Source organism: Helicoverpa armigera, chromosome 26, assembly GCF_030705265.1.
Source record: "Helicoverpa armigera isolate CAAS_96S chromosome 26, ASM3070526v1, whole genome shotgun sequence".
NCBI lineage: Eukaryota > Metazoa > Arthropoda > Insecta > Lepidoptera > Noctuidae > Helicoverpa > Helicoverpa armigera.
The window spans coordinates 656,256-674,245 of NC_087145.1; the positions used below are offsets into that span (position 1 = coordinate 656,256).

The following is a 17,990-nucleotide window of genomic DNA, read 5'->3' on the forward strand; positions in this document are numbered from 1 at the left end:
ACGAACATAATCTTTTGTTAAAACTACGTCATCTATTCAGTAGGCTATACCACTTTCACAGTTTCACGGACGCTCAAAATTATCTTTAAATTTTTCTTCGACGGTAAATACAACTTCTAAAAAATCTAGATGAACTGTCTAGATTGTCTGATCTTAGACGATCTGGCAGCTAACCCCGTCTATTATTAGTTGCGTCTTTCTTTTGGAAAAGAAAACTCACTTCATGCACTTTATTCGCTTCGTCTGTAGGTCAACTAGGTTAAGTTTAATAAAATCTAATCTAGGATTAGAATCACTATTGCAGTAGCTTCGTATTTTACTAATAGGATATCATTATATTTGTCTCGTGCTATGCATTGCATCAGCTTATTTTCTTTAATTGATTCAATCAATTCAGATACTCTAATGCATTTTGAATGAGGTTTTAAATTAACTTCGGTATCAAAATGAGTATTTTCTACAAATGTTTAGACTCTTCATTGACAAAACATTACATATACATAGTATATTCTATATCTTGTTTATTAATTATCATATAAGTACTCAATCGTAATGGTTTTAAACGACACATAGAATGATGTTGCTCCTTCGACTGAAATCTGACTAATTTACAACTGCATATCACTCAGATGCATATATCTTATCGCGACATATCATGGAGCGGTATTTGTTTGTCTACAACTTATTTTATCTGTCGTTTATTTAAATATTTGCTCGTTACACTTACGATGTAACATTTTTATACTGTTAGTCAGTGTTAATTATGTTCCATCATGTTCCTAAGAGTACCTAAGAGATGTCTCTATAGTTTAATGTCCTTCAACTTCAGCATATGTATTAACACCTTTTCAAAAAAGGGCTTTTTAAAAAACCACAGCTATTCAAACAAATAAACATTATACATTTCAAACAACAGATGTACCTATGACACAATACACAATTGATCTTTTCAATATCCAATTCTGAATAAAGTGTACACTTTATTGTAATTGTGGTTTGCTACAAATTCTGTGCCATTGTCTAGATTTGTTGTAATATTGTTGTCAATGTTTGACCTACTAAAACTACTATTTGTTGATGGCTATTCATCTCCCTATGGTGATTTTTCCTGTTTACTACTTCCCCTTTTGATAGTTTTTTTCGAAACAATATGATTGATAGCTAGATGTATGATTAATAGCTTCATTGCGTCAAAATTTTACACATATCTATTGGTTTCAGTAACACCAAATACCTAGCTACTAACAGTTCCGTCACAAAAAGGCCTACTAAGCTACTACCATGACTAATTACCTGCTATTATTTTAAATTCCAAACCATTGTCTTAGTTTAGGTTTAACATAAAAGGGAACTACTCAACTTCGACCTACCTTTTACCGTTTACTCACCGAAAATGTTGCCTCATCATGTTGTTTTCCCTCACTAACCCTGATATATTTTTTACCTATTCAGCCTTCTTTGAGTGGAATAACTGAATTATTATAATCACTATTGGCCTGTATACCATTAGCATGACCAATTTCTTTAATTTTTTCCCTGATTCATTCATCATCATTATGTTGTAGAGGCCATGGGTTTTTATTCTGATATCAACCAAATATTTTCGGCCTTGATTATTGAATTGCCATGATGTTACTAAAAATACTGCTTTTGCAAGTCTAAGTCTGCTCTACTCAATATCTCGCTCTCTCTATGTATTTTAACTTCTGCAGCTAATGTCTCCTTTGGAAGATAATGATTCAATGATTGTTTACAATAGCAAATCGTTGTCTGCAATCACGTGCAGTAATACAATTAGTGCTGGCGACACTTTCTCATGTAATACCATGTAATTGTCATCATCACGTGGGTCCGTCACGTGGTCAAAGATCTAGTTGCTTTAATCGATTTGAACTGTTCTTACAGAAGAACCGATAGTTCAAAACGTTTATGGCAGTCAGATTATTTTTTTGTGAATTTGGGCATAGTGTTCTTCTTGGTTCTGATCGGTGTCGATGTTCAGGGAACTTTTTCTATTGACCTCGCTAGCAGTGTCATATTTCTGTAACTCATAAAAATCGATAGCTTTGAAAATATCATTCCTTATCACTTATCCTAAAACATCGGTGTATGGTGATGTTTTGCATATTATCGCAATCTAAATAGCGTCATGAATAATGAAAATAGCCTCATATATGTAGATTTTTTATTTGAGAATCTTATTTGTAATATCTAAATTTAAACTCACAATCATTTCAGGTTCATACGGTTATCCCAAAGCAACACTTATCGTGACAAATAACATTTATCAGCTGTTCTGAAAAGCACTGTCATATTTATCATCTGTCAATACTTAATCAATTGGTTTAACCGCTCAGGTTTCGGCTCCAACGGAAACCAACTAACAGGTTTCAATATTATCAATATTCATATTTTGTACTGAATTTAATCTTTTATCTGTTTTGTTATCTTCGTTTTAAAGTTGTCTTGTACCATGCCATGAGATTTTGATATATTTGTCTTCACTTACTTGTTCAGTATAATGATAAATATATCTAAAAACAACTCTTTGATTCATGACTTCATGTCTTAGTAGAGCTTTTTCTTCTGTTGATGTTTCCCTCAAATTTTTATCTTCATTAGGTATATGTAGAATATCATGTTTTTTTTAATTTTTTATTGTTTATAGTTGTAGCTATAGCATCTTGGTTGTCTTCAACCTCATCTATTTTACTTTACTGTTCAGACTATCAACAATTTATTGTGTAAACATTACCATATTTGGCTAAAATTGCTGTTATTAAATGTGTTGCAACCTCTAGCTGAATATGAATGTTGGAAAATTATTGTGAATAAGGTAATTTTCAAATGACCCTCATGACATCTAGGTGTACTTTGCTCTATGAACTAGAATTTCGACATGTATAAAAATCTGTCATAATCCTTCAGTTACATAAAACAGATCGTATTAAAACAACATACCACACTTTACTACGCATGTAAGTGTGCAAGAATTCCAATCAACGATAGGCATAGTTAATTTATAAGCCGTCAAATTACGACGCGCTGCGATTGCGCGATCACCGATCATAGATTGACAGGCCTAATCGTTGAATTCACGGTAGCTTAGCGGTTCTCGATACGGTCAAGTTTGGAATAGGTACTATGTTGACTAGTGTTTATTGAATGTACGGCAACGTTAACCATATTTTTCTGTTACAATTTCCATACTAGTTATGTTTATCAAGAAAGTTTAGATTTCTCAGTAAAGGATTTGCTGAATTTATGAAAGTTCATTGAATATGAGATAGTATATCGTGAAATGCAGATATTGGAAATGTTTTAACGATCACGTATCTTGATATGGATTCTATCAGAAACGTGAGACTTAATATTTTCATCCTGAATATGGTAATTCCCCGCTAGTATACTTACCTTTTTGTGGAATTAACCTTTTTAGTACCTACTTTAATAAGAGTCAAGCTTATAGCTTATAGTCTTACATATGAAGTGGTTTCCAGTGCGTCAAACAGTAATAAAATAAAAACGGTAATGGAAAAACACGTATACCCTACATAATTATTATCTTTGTAAGATTTTCAGTGAAGTAATCGTAAAGATAACAAAGTTGATGGAAGTTTTGATAAACCATAGTGAATAACGGGAATATACCAGAAATAACTAGTAAAAATAACCTTGATGAAACTTGCTTTTTGAGACGAGAGCTTTAGACCAAGTCTTACACATCAAATCCCAGGGTAAAAAAACCTTATGTTCAAAATTCTTCATCTTCTTCATCATCATCATCAGACTTTTTTACTTGACAGCTTGACATAGGCATCCTTTTTGTGCACACCCACTTTAACAGTTAAGTTAACTAAAACAATAAACCTAACCGCATATTCTAGAACCTCACATAACTCTGAAAGACAAACTCATGAAGTTAAGATAATGCAGTTAAAGTAATACTCGTTATTACTCGTATAATGCTCAGAAATGACGCGAGAACTACATTGTATGGCGATGTCACTTCTTTGTTAATGTATGTTCTGTGTATTATAATAACTGACAAATGCATCCTTATTTGAAACATTAAAATGCAGGCTGGGCAATGTTTTGTAGGTTCCTCCTGCTTTATTTAGGCTTAGAAAGTCAATCTTCTGTGAATGTGATGATTACTGGTATTCACTGAATTGGTTGGATACTGGTCATCATTATAGTCATGGTGCTTGGTTAACTGCAGGACCAGAGCAGGCCCAACGTTGCTCTGGTCTTCTGTATTCTGATTGTCATTTTTTGAGTTTAGCCGTCTTAACTTAACCTTTGAAGTGTTTTAATGATTACCAGAGCCATTGTACATGGTATCTCTTTTCCAAAGCATCTTAACTCAACTGGGCTAAAAAAACATCAGCACATACCTACGTAAAAGTAGTAAGGTATCTACTTGTAACGGAAAACAACAAGTTACATGATTATTTAACTACCTTCAGTGAAGAGGACACGACTGCCACACAAAGCAATCTATAGAAATCATTGTACTGAGACGGCGCCAGCCAATATCTAGATGCATTTTACTCAGATAATTTTAATGTATTCTTATCAGTCATCGTGACATAAAGAATTGCATTACAGATAGGTACAATTACTGGGTTACTTATATGCAGCAGTATAAGGTAGCAACTGTGATGTCATATCGGTTATTATCAGTGAAAAACTCTGATTTGTAAAGTGACGTAAAGCTCAATAATTTTATGTTGCGCTTTCGTTGTAATGGTCAGGCAGAAAGCTTGTCGTTAATCATCATTCTCCTGCCCTTGTCCTAATTTATAATTCGGCACAGCAAGTCTGCTTCTTCCATACCTTCTTATCTGAGGACATCCTACAAGTAACACTCTGTGCAGCCATATCGTCTTTCACGTTATCCATTCTTTGGTCGTCCTCTTCTTCTATATACATGCACATTCATGCTTAACACTTTCCTCACAACGCGATCCTCATTCCTGCGTTTTACACGCCCATACCTTTATTTATTTAAAAATGAAATTCAGTTAAAACTGGTTTGAATTTCAATACAATATATGGCGTAATAATTTCAGTTATATCACTCGTACAGCACAGATATGGGATATCATTAGGTTTGTTAATGAAATAATAGCAACACCTTTTCTTTAATCAGCTTTTAATAATATTAAGAGTTTGTTATCATCTTGAAATCTTGAAAAATATTCAGTACGTTAGTATTGTTTGTGGTTTTCTTGACTTGGACTGGTGACACATTTATCACAATTTATCAACCTCCTGACATAATTGTGATAACAACCGTCTGTGATAATGTTACCTGCGACTCGTTGTAATTATATGAAGGTAAGGCTTGAGACGTGTGCGTGAATTTTGTTCATCACATCTTCCATGCTTTAAGAAAATGATGTTTTCTATGAAGCTTTTTCGAAATTTTTATGCATCGTTTTTATGTATCATGTTTTATTGAAATTAACGTGCATTTACAAAGTAATAAAAAATAGGAAACGAGTTGTAACGACAAAACTTAAACTTACAAAAAGTGACGAAAAATTTATTTTCATTGCTTGCTGTTGACTGAGAGCGTGCCCAAGAGAAATTGACTTAGCATCATATTTTTTTCAACGAAGGGTCCGAAAATAGGCTTTTAAATCTTCGCTAAATACTAACAATTACGACAACTAATCATATGCGCGATCAGGTAATCAATACACTATTGTTTTATCTGGCCAACACGTGTCACGAACATGTCTAAGACCTACAGCCCACTCGATCGTATCAGTCCATCAATCACGGTGATATCGTATCGGCTGATACGCAATTCAATGCAATTCTTTAACTTAAATCTGGTATTTTGTCGAATATAGTTCAGCCTAAATATAAGCTGTTCTACAAAGATTGTGAACACATACAATACATCTATACTAATATTATAAAGAGGAAAACTTTGTTTGTTTGTTTGGTTGTAATGAATAGGCTCAAAAACTACTGGACAGTTTTTAAAAATTCTTTCACCATTCGAAAGCTACATTATCCACGAGTAACATAGGCTATATTTTATCCCGGTACGTTCAGTAATTACCACGGGACGGGGGTGAAACCGCGGGAAAACGGCTAGTACATGATAAAATTGTTAAAAGAATTCCGAATTATTGAAATCATTTTATTGTTGAAGAATTCAAAATATATATAAGTAGGATATTTTGTTCTCTTATTTCATCATTATTATCTCATAACTCTTCCTAACAAAAGAGCATATCTTATATATCTTTACATACCTCTAGATTTAAACATTTCAGTCTGACAGTTTTTCATTATTCAGTACAAGACCCTCCATAGTTTACAGCCATCATAAACAATAAACTACGTATTTAACATTATCTTCACACAAGAGAAAATCTCAGCTAAACTCAAGGCCATGTACATAGCGTATTTACTTAAGTATATATTTTTGTTATCTAAAAATGTACAAGTATTCTTCCGACTGAACTTGGATACAATGCGTGTGCAAATTGGTTCACAATAAAACTATAATGTGGTCATCACAATCTTTTGGTTAGAACTGCCGGATATACATTTGTAAATACATACATTAAATATAGAAACTACTTATATTTGAAGACTTGAAATAGATTGATAAGATGCACCATCACTTTGGGAACGAAAGATCTAAATAAAAGTTTCGTCTCGCTTAAAAAAAATTGCAGGCAACTTATTGTTACGAAAATCATAGATTCATTGATAAAACTCTTAAAATTGATAATCAAGACAGATACTGTCAAACAGCAATGCTCTTTAAAATTAGCAAAAAAATATCAATCAGACTTATAAAATATCCTTCTCATACAATATTTTTGATTCCAACTCAAGCAAAAATACAATTTGTTTTATTTTTACGTAAGAACATTGAATGGCGTAGATTATAATCTGGATTAGAGGTTTTAAAAGATATAAAAATGTATAATCTTTTAATATTTAAATCTCCCCGCAGATATGTAGCTGTCTGGCGCTTGATTATAACATAAATGATCTGAAACAAAATCCTGGTTTACCCATTAGTAACCAATCAGTTAGATAAAGTTTTCCAATTTTACATTTAAAGTCAAATGTTTTTATTTCAAATAGGCCTTTGCTGGCTCTTATGAAACGTGACACTAGTTGCACGGTTCCAAAAAGTCGGTCTCATGGCTAAGAGTTTAGAGTCGGCAAAAAACTCCACATGAATAACTAACTTCTACGTTTGCGAAAATTTGAGATATTTCAGCCATCGTAAACCACGTAAAACTGCCAAATAAATGACGTTGAAAAGGAAAGCCCGTTGTGGACGTTACAATAAATATTTGGTCGTCAAGTTAAGATAAAGTTATCAGCATCACAATCAGGCAGATTCATCATCATTCATCATCGGCTTGACGTTGTACTGAACTGATTCCATGTGCCATTTCGTTCACACTCGTGCGCAGGGTAACTTGTGTTTTTAAGTGATAAATATTTTTATGTAATCGAAGGGTATTTATTGGGTAACGTCACGGTTTTTCGGTACGCTAATTTGTTAGTCTCGTGTGCGTTATGTAATTTTGTATAGTAGTAGTAGTTGTGTAGTATGTTAACCCCATTTTATTGTAGCTTCGAAAATGTTTGAGTATTTTATATTTATTTAGTTCAATTGTAGTCTTTTAAATCGTTTTAAGACAATCTTGGTTGTTCTAGTTATTAATAAAAAATAATGGCGAACATTATCCACATGCACCAATTTAAATCTTGTAGCGTCATAATACGGTCCCAATTCGCGTTAACTAATTAACACTATCTCGGTATTCGACTTAAATATTTATTATACTTTCTTAAATAAGATTAACAGTATTATTTCACATTTATCGTAATCCCTGTTAATCCTACTATCATTATAATAACTCGAAAAAAAAACTGCATCAATCACAAATATCTGAAGTAGTTATGTAATTAAGAAAAGCGACTCGATTCACGATATGTTATCTTTTCAGCAACAAACAGTATTCAGTATATCAGTGACGTGATTCTATCAGTATTAATGGACAAATTGTGATTCTCAAAATGTGTTTGCAAAGGAACAGTGGACGGTAAAAGTGATAATGACAGTGAGGTGACGAGAAATCCAGCCGGTTGGCTGCGGTTGTGAAACTTAAAAACATTCCCCTATTAAAAATTTTATCCAAGGGCCCGGAGGATATTAGCAAGGATAACTGCAAAATGACCAAGGGCCCTCGGAAAGTGAAGCTAGTCATTGTAGTCAACAATAAGAAAGAGTGAGTATTTTATTGACTTTTTTATATTTGATTTTAATCCTAGAAAGCCTACAAGGGATGCAGCTGGTTTATTTCCGCAACCAAATCTTGCTAGAAAATTCGGAAACTGGCTTGTCAATTTTTGGTGCGTTTCATTTTATAGAGATGACAGTGCTTGCGGAATTAAACTTGCTGTATGCACACAATTAGTGTTAAAGTTTTTGGTAACCTAATTCCTATGAGAAAAAATATGTATATCGGAAAGCTATGTAAGCATATTATGTGCTCTACACGTGTGTCTTGTGGGCATTACTATACTTTGTAACGTAAATACTGATAATCCCTTTAAGCCAATCTTCAGTGCGAGTACCCGCTGAAATCAGTTTTTTATTTTTCGCATTATATATTTTTTAAATCCCAGTGATACGACTCTTATCGTCAAATCAGTAGGTCAGTATAAATCTTCAGTATATTTTGTAAAAATATATGAAATAGAAAAGAAAAATCGAATAGAAAGTAAAGAGTAGATATTGGTTGGTTATAAGTTTACAGCTTTTTAATTCTTTTACGTAGCTTCTCTCAAGTTCGCATTACTTTGACAAACAACCTTATTCCAAATTGTTAAACAATATAAATTCTAAATATAGTCGCACAGATGCAAAGAATAAAGATTCTACTATTTAATTTGTATCTAATTACATAAAAAATACATAATTAAATGTCTGACAAACCAGTCATCCTTGGTGGTTGTCATCGCAACGGATACAAGCGATTTTGTCCCTATTGTTGTGTGCAATTAAGATGATTTTCCGATAGCATTAGCATATAATGGACTAGGTCGGTTCATTCATGGTTTCCATTCAAGATATTCGTACTAGTATTGTATAAAATTTTATGAAACGTAATAGTGACGCGTTTTGTCTTATCGTGATGCATATCGTATGCAGTTGCAGTAGATAGTATGCACTTAGATACAACTTAAGTTTTGTCATCAATAGTATCTTATATTTTCTGAGATGTTGCTACATTAAAGAGATTTGAAGTATCAATAAATACGCTACTGATTTTACGGAATTCCTTTAATTTCGCATATTTTTATGAAGCATTTTGGTGGGAGATGTTGTTATGATAAACCTGAAATTAATTTGGAAACATAGTAAGAGAATGCTTAAGTTAGCAAGAGTGTAAGTCATACACATATTATACTAATTTCTATGAGTATTACAAAACAGGCACATTCTCACATTGACAGTCATTGAATCTTAGCGCAAATTAAAATCGTTTCATCTGTGGCGAGCAACGTGAATTCTCGAAGCGCCAAGCATTTTATAAACTGCCACTGTTTCTATTAATCTTTATTCACATTCATTAAAATAGTAATTCTAGGACGCAGTGCAATTTTATTTTATTGTCTATCTTTTTGTCTCTTGTTTGACATGACACTTATAGAATTTGCTTTAGGTAGATGACATGATCAGTGGTTGTGGATCTCTCAACAATGTGAATGCTCATCCTATCCCCACCTATCATAGTATTTTAGGTATAACAAGGAAATTTTCTTTTAAAAAGAGTGTCCATGGAGTTTCTTACCGGTTCTTCTCCATGAGACCAACTCTTTGGAACCGTGCACCTAACACGTTTCGAAAGAGCTTTTATAGGCCTAATTGAAATAAAAAAAATTGAGTTTGAGTTTGAAATAATCTTCTGTCTGTTGCTCAAATGCTTTTGTACACACCCTAACATTCAGAAATTCGAGTACCTATTAAAAAGGATCAGAAGGAAGGAAGGATTATGAGATATCTGAGAATGCGCAGATGAAACTGCGGTATCCACCTAGTATGTTACAGGGAAGATAGAAAATATTCCACTCGCGTAACTCAAATAGTTTTTATAATTAATGTTAGGTCGGAATCTGTTGGTGATTGCAATAGGAGTATTGAATGTGTTATGAGGGTATAATGTGGGTCTAGGCTCCATCAGGGTCGGCGACTATGTGCTATTAATCTAATGAGGGGGAAAATATGTTTCTTCGTTTCTTTTTTAGTAATTTACAAGCACAAGCACTTTGTATGGCAACCCCCGGTTTTACCCACTTCCTTGAGGAACTGTTTCTTGCGCTTAGATAAAGAGTAGCCTTCCGGTATCGCACCAGTAAATTCACAAAATTACAGCGTTCAAGGTAACAAATAAGCATACTCCTAAGCTTTATCACATACATAAGTAAAGTACCTATTTGAAATAACAATTACAAGCCTGAACATTTCTTCCACTGAAAGGTCTTTGAATTTTTTTTACTCCATATTCTTTTTAAAATTGAGTTTATTTCCCGTAATAGACCTTATAATCTCTTCACTCGTAGTAAGCTAAATATCAAAGATAAAACTACTACGAGTAACAGCCCAAACATTCCTCAGAGGATTTCATTGATTAACCCTAATAAGTAAACAGATACGTTTATAATTATTAGATTAGACGAAGTACGAAGAAAGTTTAATCGCGTCTTTCAGGGCCATATTTATAATCTATCTAATAATATTATTTAATACAATAGTTTATAATCATGTCCGTCACAGTTTGTTCCATAAAACATATATCTCATTAAGTTTTACGACTTAGTAGTAAGGAATAAGTTTTATGATCTATACCTCCTTCAGATTGCCATGACTCTTGAAGATGGTCAGCCTTATATTTATGGAAAAAGTTAACTGCTTCATTATATGTAGAAAGCGATTTTTTTATCAGCGTAAAAATGAGTACGTACATATTCTCGAAAAGCTCTCTTCTGCTTTCTACCCTTTTCCTAATTTCATTTGCACTCAGCGGAGTTTTCCGCTTATATTCTTCTTTATCAGTCGTCATACTAATATTCATTTCCTTACCTTTAATTTTTCATACAACCAAATATTTTTCAATAATGACAGACATTTAGGAAACCCTGATCAGTGAAAGTCCAGTTCCATATAAATGTCGAAACGGCTCTTTTATATTAGAGCCACGTTCTTCAATAGGTGTTTAACAGGTTTCTTCGTACGTGACGTTCAAGACCTAGTGCTAACTACATTGTCTAGGTCTTTGAATGAAACATTAGTATTCACGATTGCTATCGTGTAGCATGAAGTTACATGAAGTTGCAAACTGATGGTAGTACCAGTTTCGTAACCTCAGGAGGAAGAATTCATTAAGATATGTATCTGTGATTTAATAAACGCGAAGTAGATCGATGATATTACAGTAGAACAAGTTCATGCTGAATCTATCGAGTTGTGGGTTTTATTATGGGTCCCAACATATTCCCAACGAAACTTCCTATAGAAAGGTCCTGCTTATTCCTCCGAGATAAATATTCGTAGTACACAAGGAAGGTTCGTCTAAATGAAAGAACCAACTTTCATATGGGTGATATTTTAGACCAATATTTACAGTATTGGTCTGAAATGCACTTATTTTTCTCCACGTTCAGCCTGGTTTCATCCCTGCGTATATAATATTCCTTAATCTTCGCCCATCGGTATGGTTGGCCGTATCCTCTTAACATACCCTTACTGGTAATTGTGTCCTACCAATACACACATTTTAAGCTTTTTAAGTTTGCCACCACCATCAACGCTCAATAGACCGTTTAAATACCAAAGCCTACACCCAAATGAGCAGTAATAACCACCGTCCATCGCGGAAGCGTCACGCCGCTGCGCAGTCGCAGGGTCTCACGCGATTTGTCGTCCTTGGCGAGAGGAAGAGCGTCATTTGCACTGCTGAGACCGTGAGACTCACCAACGTTTAGTATGGTTATTAAGTTATGATGGTCAGGGCTTTTTCGGTTGACATTCAGATAATTTGCGAAGCAAGTAATATAGGCCTCCCTAAATCATATCTTGAATATAGGTCTTCATAAATCATTGATAGCTGTAGACAGTTTCTGTTAATGACATGTAAAACACAGGTATTCAGAAGCATCTTGTGCTAGACTAGAAGCCGACACCAACAAAGTTAAAAAGATGATGATGGACAGTTGGTCTGCTAAAGCCCTTTTCAAAATAAATAAGACACTCATTTCAGCATTTAAGGCAAATAAGTAGGGCGTAGTTGGTGTTGTATGCATCCCAAAAGATATACTTAACCACAAATCCCTGACATCATTTCAATCCTTGCATCATACAATGTCACTTATTACTCCGATCAATTAAAAACGATTCGCCTCAATTTATCCATCTTTTTAAACATGGTCAGTGGGACGACACGATCGCGTGTGGTTTGTCATTAACCGATTATCACACACTATACTTTGGCATCGAAAACCAGCGATTTATGGATTTTTAACATCGAGTTTTTAACTTGCGGTGGCATTTAGCTTCTGCGTTCGCTTGCGCACGTTTTAAGTGCGTTGAAGATGTTGAAATTAAGATTAAGTTAAGGCTAAAGTTAAGATTTCATTAATCTTGTAAGCTGCTGAAAGATAAACAGTCTTTTTTGTGGGATATCATCAAATAACTCATCCCGATTCACCCACAGGAGCTTTTACTGACTAAAACCCACCTATATTCCTTCTGAAGCCTTTTATGTACAAGAACCAGGGTAACTCTTTTTCACATCCAGCTGCAAAATAAGAAGCTGTAATTAATTGATAACAAGTTCAGATTGCAAAGTTATCTTACAACTGAAAATAATACAATGTGCTCTCTAGGCATTGTGTTTTGATCGTAACCGCCCCTCGCTTGTTACTTACACCACACGACAAGTATGAATTAATTGCCATTATTCCCAACTGTGGGAACTGTACCATTCATTCATGTTTAAAACTGCTGTTATTGTTGATGATATTACTGTTAAAGTTTGAATGACCGATATTTAGACAAATACATAATTACGAGATAAATATCATTGTTCGTACCACTGCTATTCTTAGGTTTACTTTATATACCACCATGATCAGACTACTGCTCTACAGCTCTAAAGAGGCAACTTCCTCTTGATAATTATTTCATGGTCCACCATCATTCCTGTGTTTAACTTAAACACAAAAGCGTTTGTTTGATGAAGCTTATTCAAACCTTCATCCGTATACACAAAAACTATACATTACACCCGACCTACAGCACTTGAACCGTACCATAGTATTACCAATGAATTCGATACGTCACGTCGTATGTACACCATAGACCATAGCGCACAGTGATTAGCGTAATGACGGGAAGCCAGGCGGTTCCGCGTGAAAACGCCAGTCATGCCGAATACCATCATTATGGGGGTGCAACGTCATTAAGTTGCGTCATAAAGGTGATACTGGCTATCTTTAACTAGTGGTAGGGTTATATTAGACCAGTGGGCGAAAAAGCCTGCCCGGAGGCATAAAACGTGCTGGTTGTATTTAAATAGGCACTCATAAATTAGCCATGGTGGAATTGTAACTATAACTGGGTTGAGGAGGTCAGACAAGCAGTCGCTCTATATAAAAACACTGGTACTCAGCTGCATCCTGGTAGACTGAAAGCCGACCTCAACAAAGTTGGGAAAGGGCTCAGGAATCCGAGGTTTAGCCGTACGCACAACGCGTTTGCGTTTTGACAATAATCTTTTCAAAATAGTAATATGTAATTACAAAATAATAATACCAGCTATATTCATTCAGATCGACCTCTTTTATTACTTCTCAATACTTCTAAACATAGAAAATAATAACTCAATTAATTATTTTTTGTTTCCCATATTTATATGTAATCAACTGTGCCTTTATAAAGATGTTATTTATAGTAATTTACAACGCGTAGGTATGGTATGGTTTAATGACTTCCTATGTGTAACAAACTGAAAATACCTTTTTTATAACAGTACGCAGTTGAAAAGTTTGTGCAAAAAAATATTATAAAAGATAGAAGTCTGCTCACGGTTCCTCCCAAATCAAATGGCAAGTTGCAATTTATTACCTACACTAGCTGTTGCCCGCAACTTCGTCTGCGTGGGCAATATAGAATAGTCAAAATACTACTTATCCCGTAGGTGCATTCTTTCACGTGACAGTATAATTAGGATTAGCACTTAGCAGTCGCATAGATTCATTGATCAAGGTTGTGTTGTGGATGTGAACATTTATCTAAACAAAAGAAGTAAAGCTTGTGACGTTGTGAATATCTCTGGATCTAGTCAGCCAATTTGGAAAATTATTACGTATGGTGCGTAAGTAATTTTCACAGGAAACAGCTATAATCTATGTCTATATGCTTTGAGTCTGACAAAGCTGTCATTTGTACATTTTCTGCAGCTGCTACGACTAATCAGAAGTCAGATAGTCTGTCAGTCTTAGGTACCATGGATATCGTCTTGTGTAGTTGACTGGATTGAAGATAGGTAGATAGGTAGTCGCTCCAAGCAAAATATTGGTACTCAAACAGATTCGGTGACTGGAAGCCCAACACCAACATAGTTGGGGAATAGCTGGATGGATGATAAAATGAGTCATCATCATCAGCAGGCGCATAGGGTAGGATAGTTTCACTACTGGGGAGCAACACTTGTATGACTTGTATGAATTGGGGATTTTCTGTGCACTTACTCACTATGGTAAGACTGATCCCACATTAGGCGTGCGTGATCCTCGGGCGTGTGAGTAGCGCGGGCGTCGCGAGCGCGCTGCGTGAAAGTCGCGTTTTGCTGCCAAGACTGTTATTGTGGTTTCTGAAAATTTATTCACCTCATTCAACGATGGATGTAATTCTGATGGTACTATTAAGAACACTTGCTTAGCGCAAAAGCTGACGTTGGCAGGCCGACTCTTTTGACTTCTCGAATAGGATACCATTGGTTTTTGTGCAATGCACACCTGCAATGCATGCTGGATTAGGATAGGATATAGGTGGATAGGATTTGCAACAGAGAAAAATTCTGTCTTTGTAATTGAATGACATCAAACGTAGTTTTATATAAAAGGTGTTTTTTTAGACTTGGCTCGGGTCTACTGAGACTGTTCGTAATCGTGAACAGTGTATTTGCGATCAGAAGTTGAAAGTAAGCATGTCTTTGGTATGCGACGCGTAATTTGTACGTTTCCAGACGCATAAAGCATTTTACGTGTGTATGGTATTAAATCGAGAAAGCTCCCATTTCTTATCTGCACTTTGTATCTGGGCTTGTTTTTAAAGCTACAGAAGCCTACATTACCTACCTCACGCTTAGCAGCGCTTGCGAGAGATAGGTCTTCCTTTCTTCTAGGATTAACTTTACATATTTTGCATCAGAAAAAATAATTAAGGTCTACTTAATACTACTCACTCAAAGTAATTTGTTTATGAAAAAATCCTGATATGAACTCCATCTGTAACTTTAAATGATAATTAACTGTTCCACTAAAGTCATCATTTTTGACATAATGTTCAAAAATAATTTAGATGGCACCATTTTAAATTTGGCTGAGAACTATTAATTTTCCTTTCATCATGGTAATAATTATAGTTGGATTTTGATGTGGTACGGGAAACTGACAAACACTATTGAAATGTCTATCGAAAAATTACACTACGTGTTTAAATATGGTGAATTACGGAAAATACACAACTCCATCTGTTGAAATAATAATCCTCTATAAAGAATGTATGGTAATTAATTGTCATTACCATCACCTTGCTCCTTTGACAAATTTGATGTATTTTTACCACAGATGGAGCTACTTTAACCTTGGCTAAACAAAATTTTCATATTTTTTTTCTTCCGAAGTTACTTATAAAGGTGTGATTTTCTGTGTAAAGATTAATAATAGGCCGATCAACTAATATAAGTACAACATTCAAATGTACAGTTTTGACCAACAGATTGCGTGTCGTAATATTTTACATCTTGAATTCACAAAATTAATCATATCTTTTGATAGAGTGAATCGATTTCGATGAAACAAAAACTAAGTAATACCCCAAGTTACGTAGAATTTTTGTATATAAGCATTGTCTGCATTGAATTCGTAGATTTTACGTGAATCCCGAACGAACAAACAGATAAACAGACAAACAGACAAACAGACAAAAATGATGGAAATGGGTTCTGTTAGTTATCCTTTAACATGCTGGCTATTTTTTTTGTCAATTTCTTCAATGTACAAAAATTACTTTTCTACAGATTTATTATATGTATAGATTTACCATGGTACACATCACTTTCTGGGTTTATTATTATCCGTCAGTTGCACAAACGTCCATTAAAGTTAAAGCTTCATTAAATCTATTGCTAACACTTTCTTTTTCAACAAGATAAAAAGTGACAGCAATAGATTAAAGTTGTATGTAGCTTAAAGTTAGTGAAATAATTAATTGAAATAAGTTTATGTGTTTTGGTGATTAACTAAATCTACATAGAATTTTCTATCTCTGGCATTGACTCTAAATAAAACCATCAGAAAATATGTGGCGATCTATCATTGGCAAAGGAAATTGATTAGTTATCTTTTTACAATTGGCGCCAGACATTGTTCCTACCTAACTACAAAACAACGACAAGGATCTCCGCGTCAAAATCTAAGATTATAACCAATATTGATAAGATTTCTTTATCCTATCTAGATCAAATTGTGACTCAATATTATTTTAAATAGGCAGCCAACTATTATTATGTGATATGTGATATATGAATGTGCAATCAATATAATACAATATGCCCTAAGGTAGACTTGTTCTTGAACAGTTTCAACGAATTTAGAAATTGCTTAAATAAATTGTAATTAATTGTTTTAGTCATGTATTAGCTTCTTAATATTAAGTACTTCAACTTTACTGTGTCCAACGAAGCATATTAATACTTGAATGTTATGTACAGGAATAATTGGACTTCAAATTTATGTACCTACTGTATGCTATTGTTTTTTTTTTATTGTCTTAACCTGTAGTCTGTCACTGTACTTATTAAATAAATAAATAAATATAATTTCTAAAAACAATAATGTTTTTACAAGTTTAATTGGTTCGATAAAACTACGTAAATACCTAATTTACTAATAAATCATAAAAATAAAACAATAACATCAATTAAAACACCGTTCTCCCAACTTTACGACAAATAATAACTAGTTATTTTGTTTTATCTAATATAATATAAGAATTACACGTTTATTTATTTATTCTAAGAACAGGACTGTAAAACATTAATTTTATAGCGGGTCCCGTCGTGGGAAAACCAAATGAAATCAAAATTTTATGGCCAAAAGATATGGCACTGAGTTATCTGTGTCAAACTTGCGTATTTACTAGATATATAAGTAAAAGTAAATACCGATTACATTGCGATTAACTGATAGCCGCTGGGATTGGCGCTACTTAACTAAATAAGTCACTGAATTACTTAAAAAAAGTAGATATTTTTGCAAAATAATCTTTCATCATCGCATCGGCTTAATTTTCTCCTTCCTAGAAAAGCCATTTTCTCATATCTATATGAACTGGTGAAGGTTCCGGTCGGTTTTCCTCTAAAAAAACAGCTTGAAAAGTGGGGTTTAATTTAATCAAGAACAAACGTTATTCTTGGTCAACTCATTACTATAACAACGAGCAATCTCTTTACTAAAAGATGACATTATCAACCTGCAAACACATGAAAACATCCTTCATACAATTCTTCTTACAATGTTAGTATCAAAGCGTTTCGTGCGTCACTTTGTTATCACAAATTATGTCAAGTAATCCCACTGTATCTATTGTACTACATACCTACGTAGTACCTCGTCATACATTATGTACCTATTAGGTAATTCATAAT

General features: G+C 34.0%; 1 protein-coding gene across 7 annotated transcripts in view; it reads left to right on the forward strand.

Moving 5' to 3' along the window:
• Positions 1-17,990, forward strand: part of LOC110380960 (transcription factor EB) — a 116,024-nt gene that overhangs the window by 74,617 nt on the left and 23,417 nt on the right. For 3 of the 7 annotated variants that reach the window (XM_049849775.2, XM_049849773.2, XM_049849774.2), the window contains exon 2: positions 8,001-8,282. The exons of 2 other annotated variants lie outside the window; for them this stretch is intronic. In XM_049849775.2, coding sequence (XP_049705732.1) covers positions 8,227-8,282 — 56 coding nt within the window. In that variant the 5' untranslated portion in view covers positions 8,001-8,226. Of the gene's footprint in view, positions 1-7,405; positions 7,537-8,000; positions 8,283-17,990 lie in introns of those variants that run through there. 2 more of the 7 variants (XM_049849777.2, XM_049849776.2) reach the window with 2 other exon arrangements.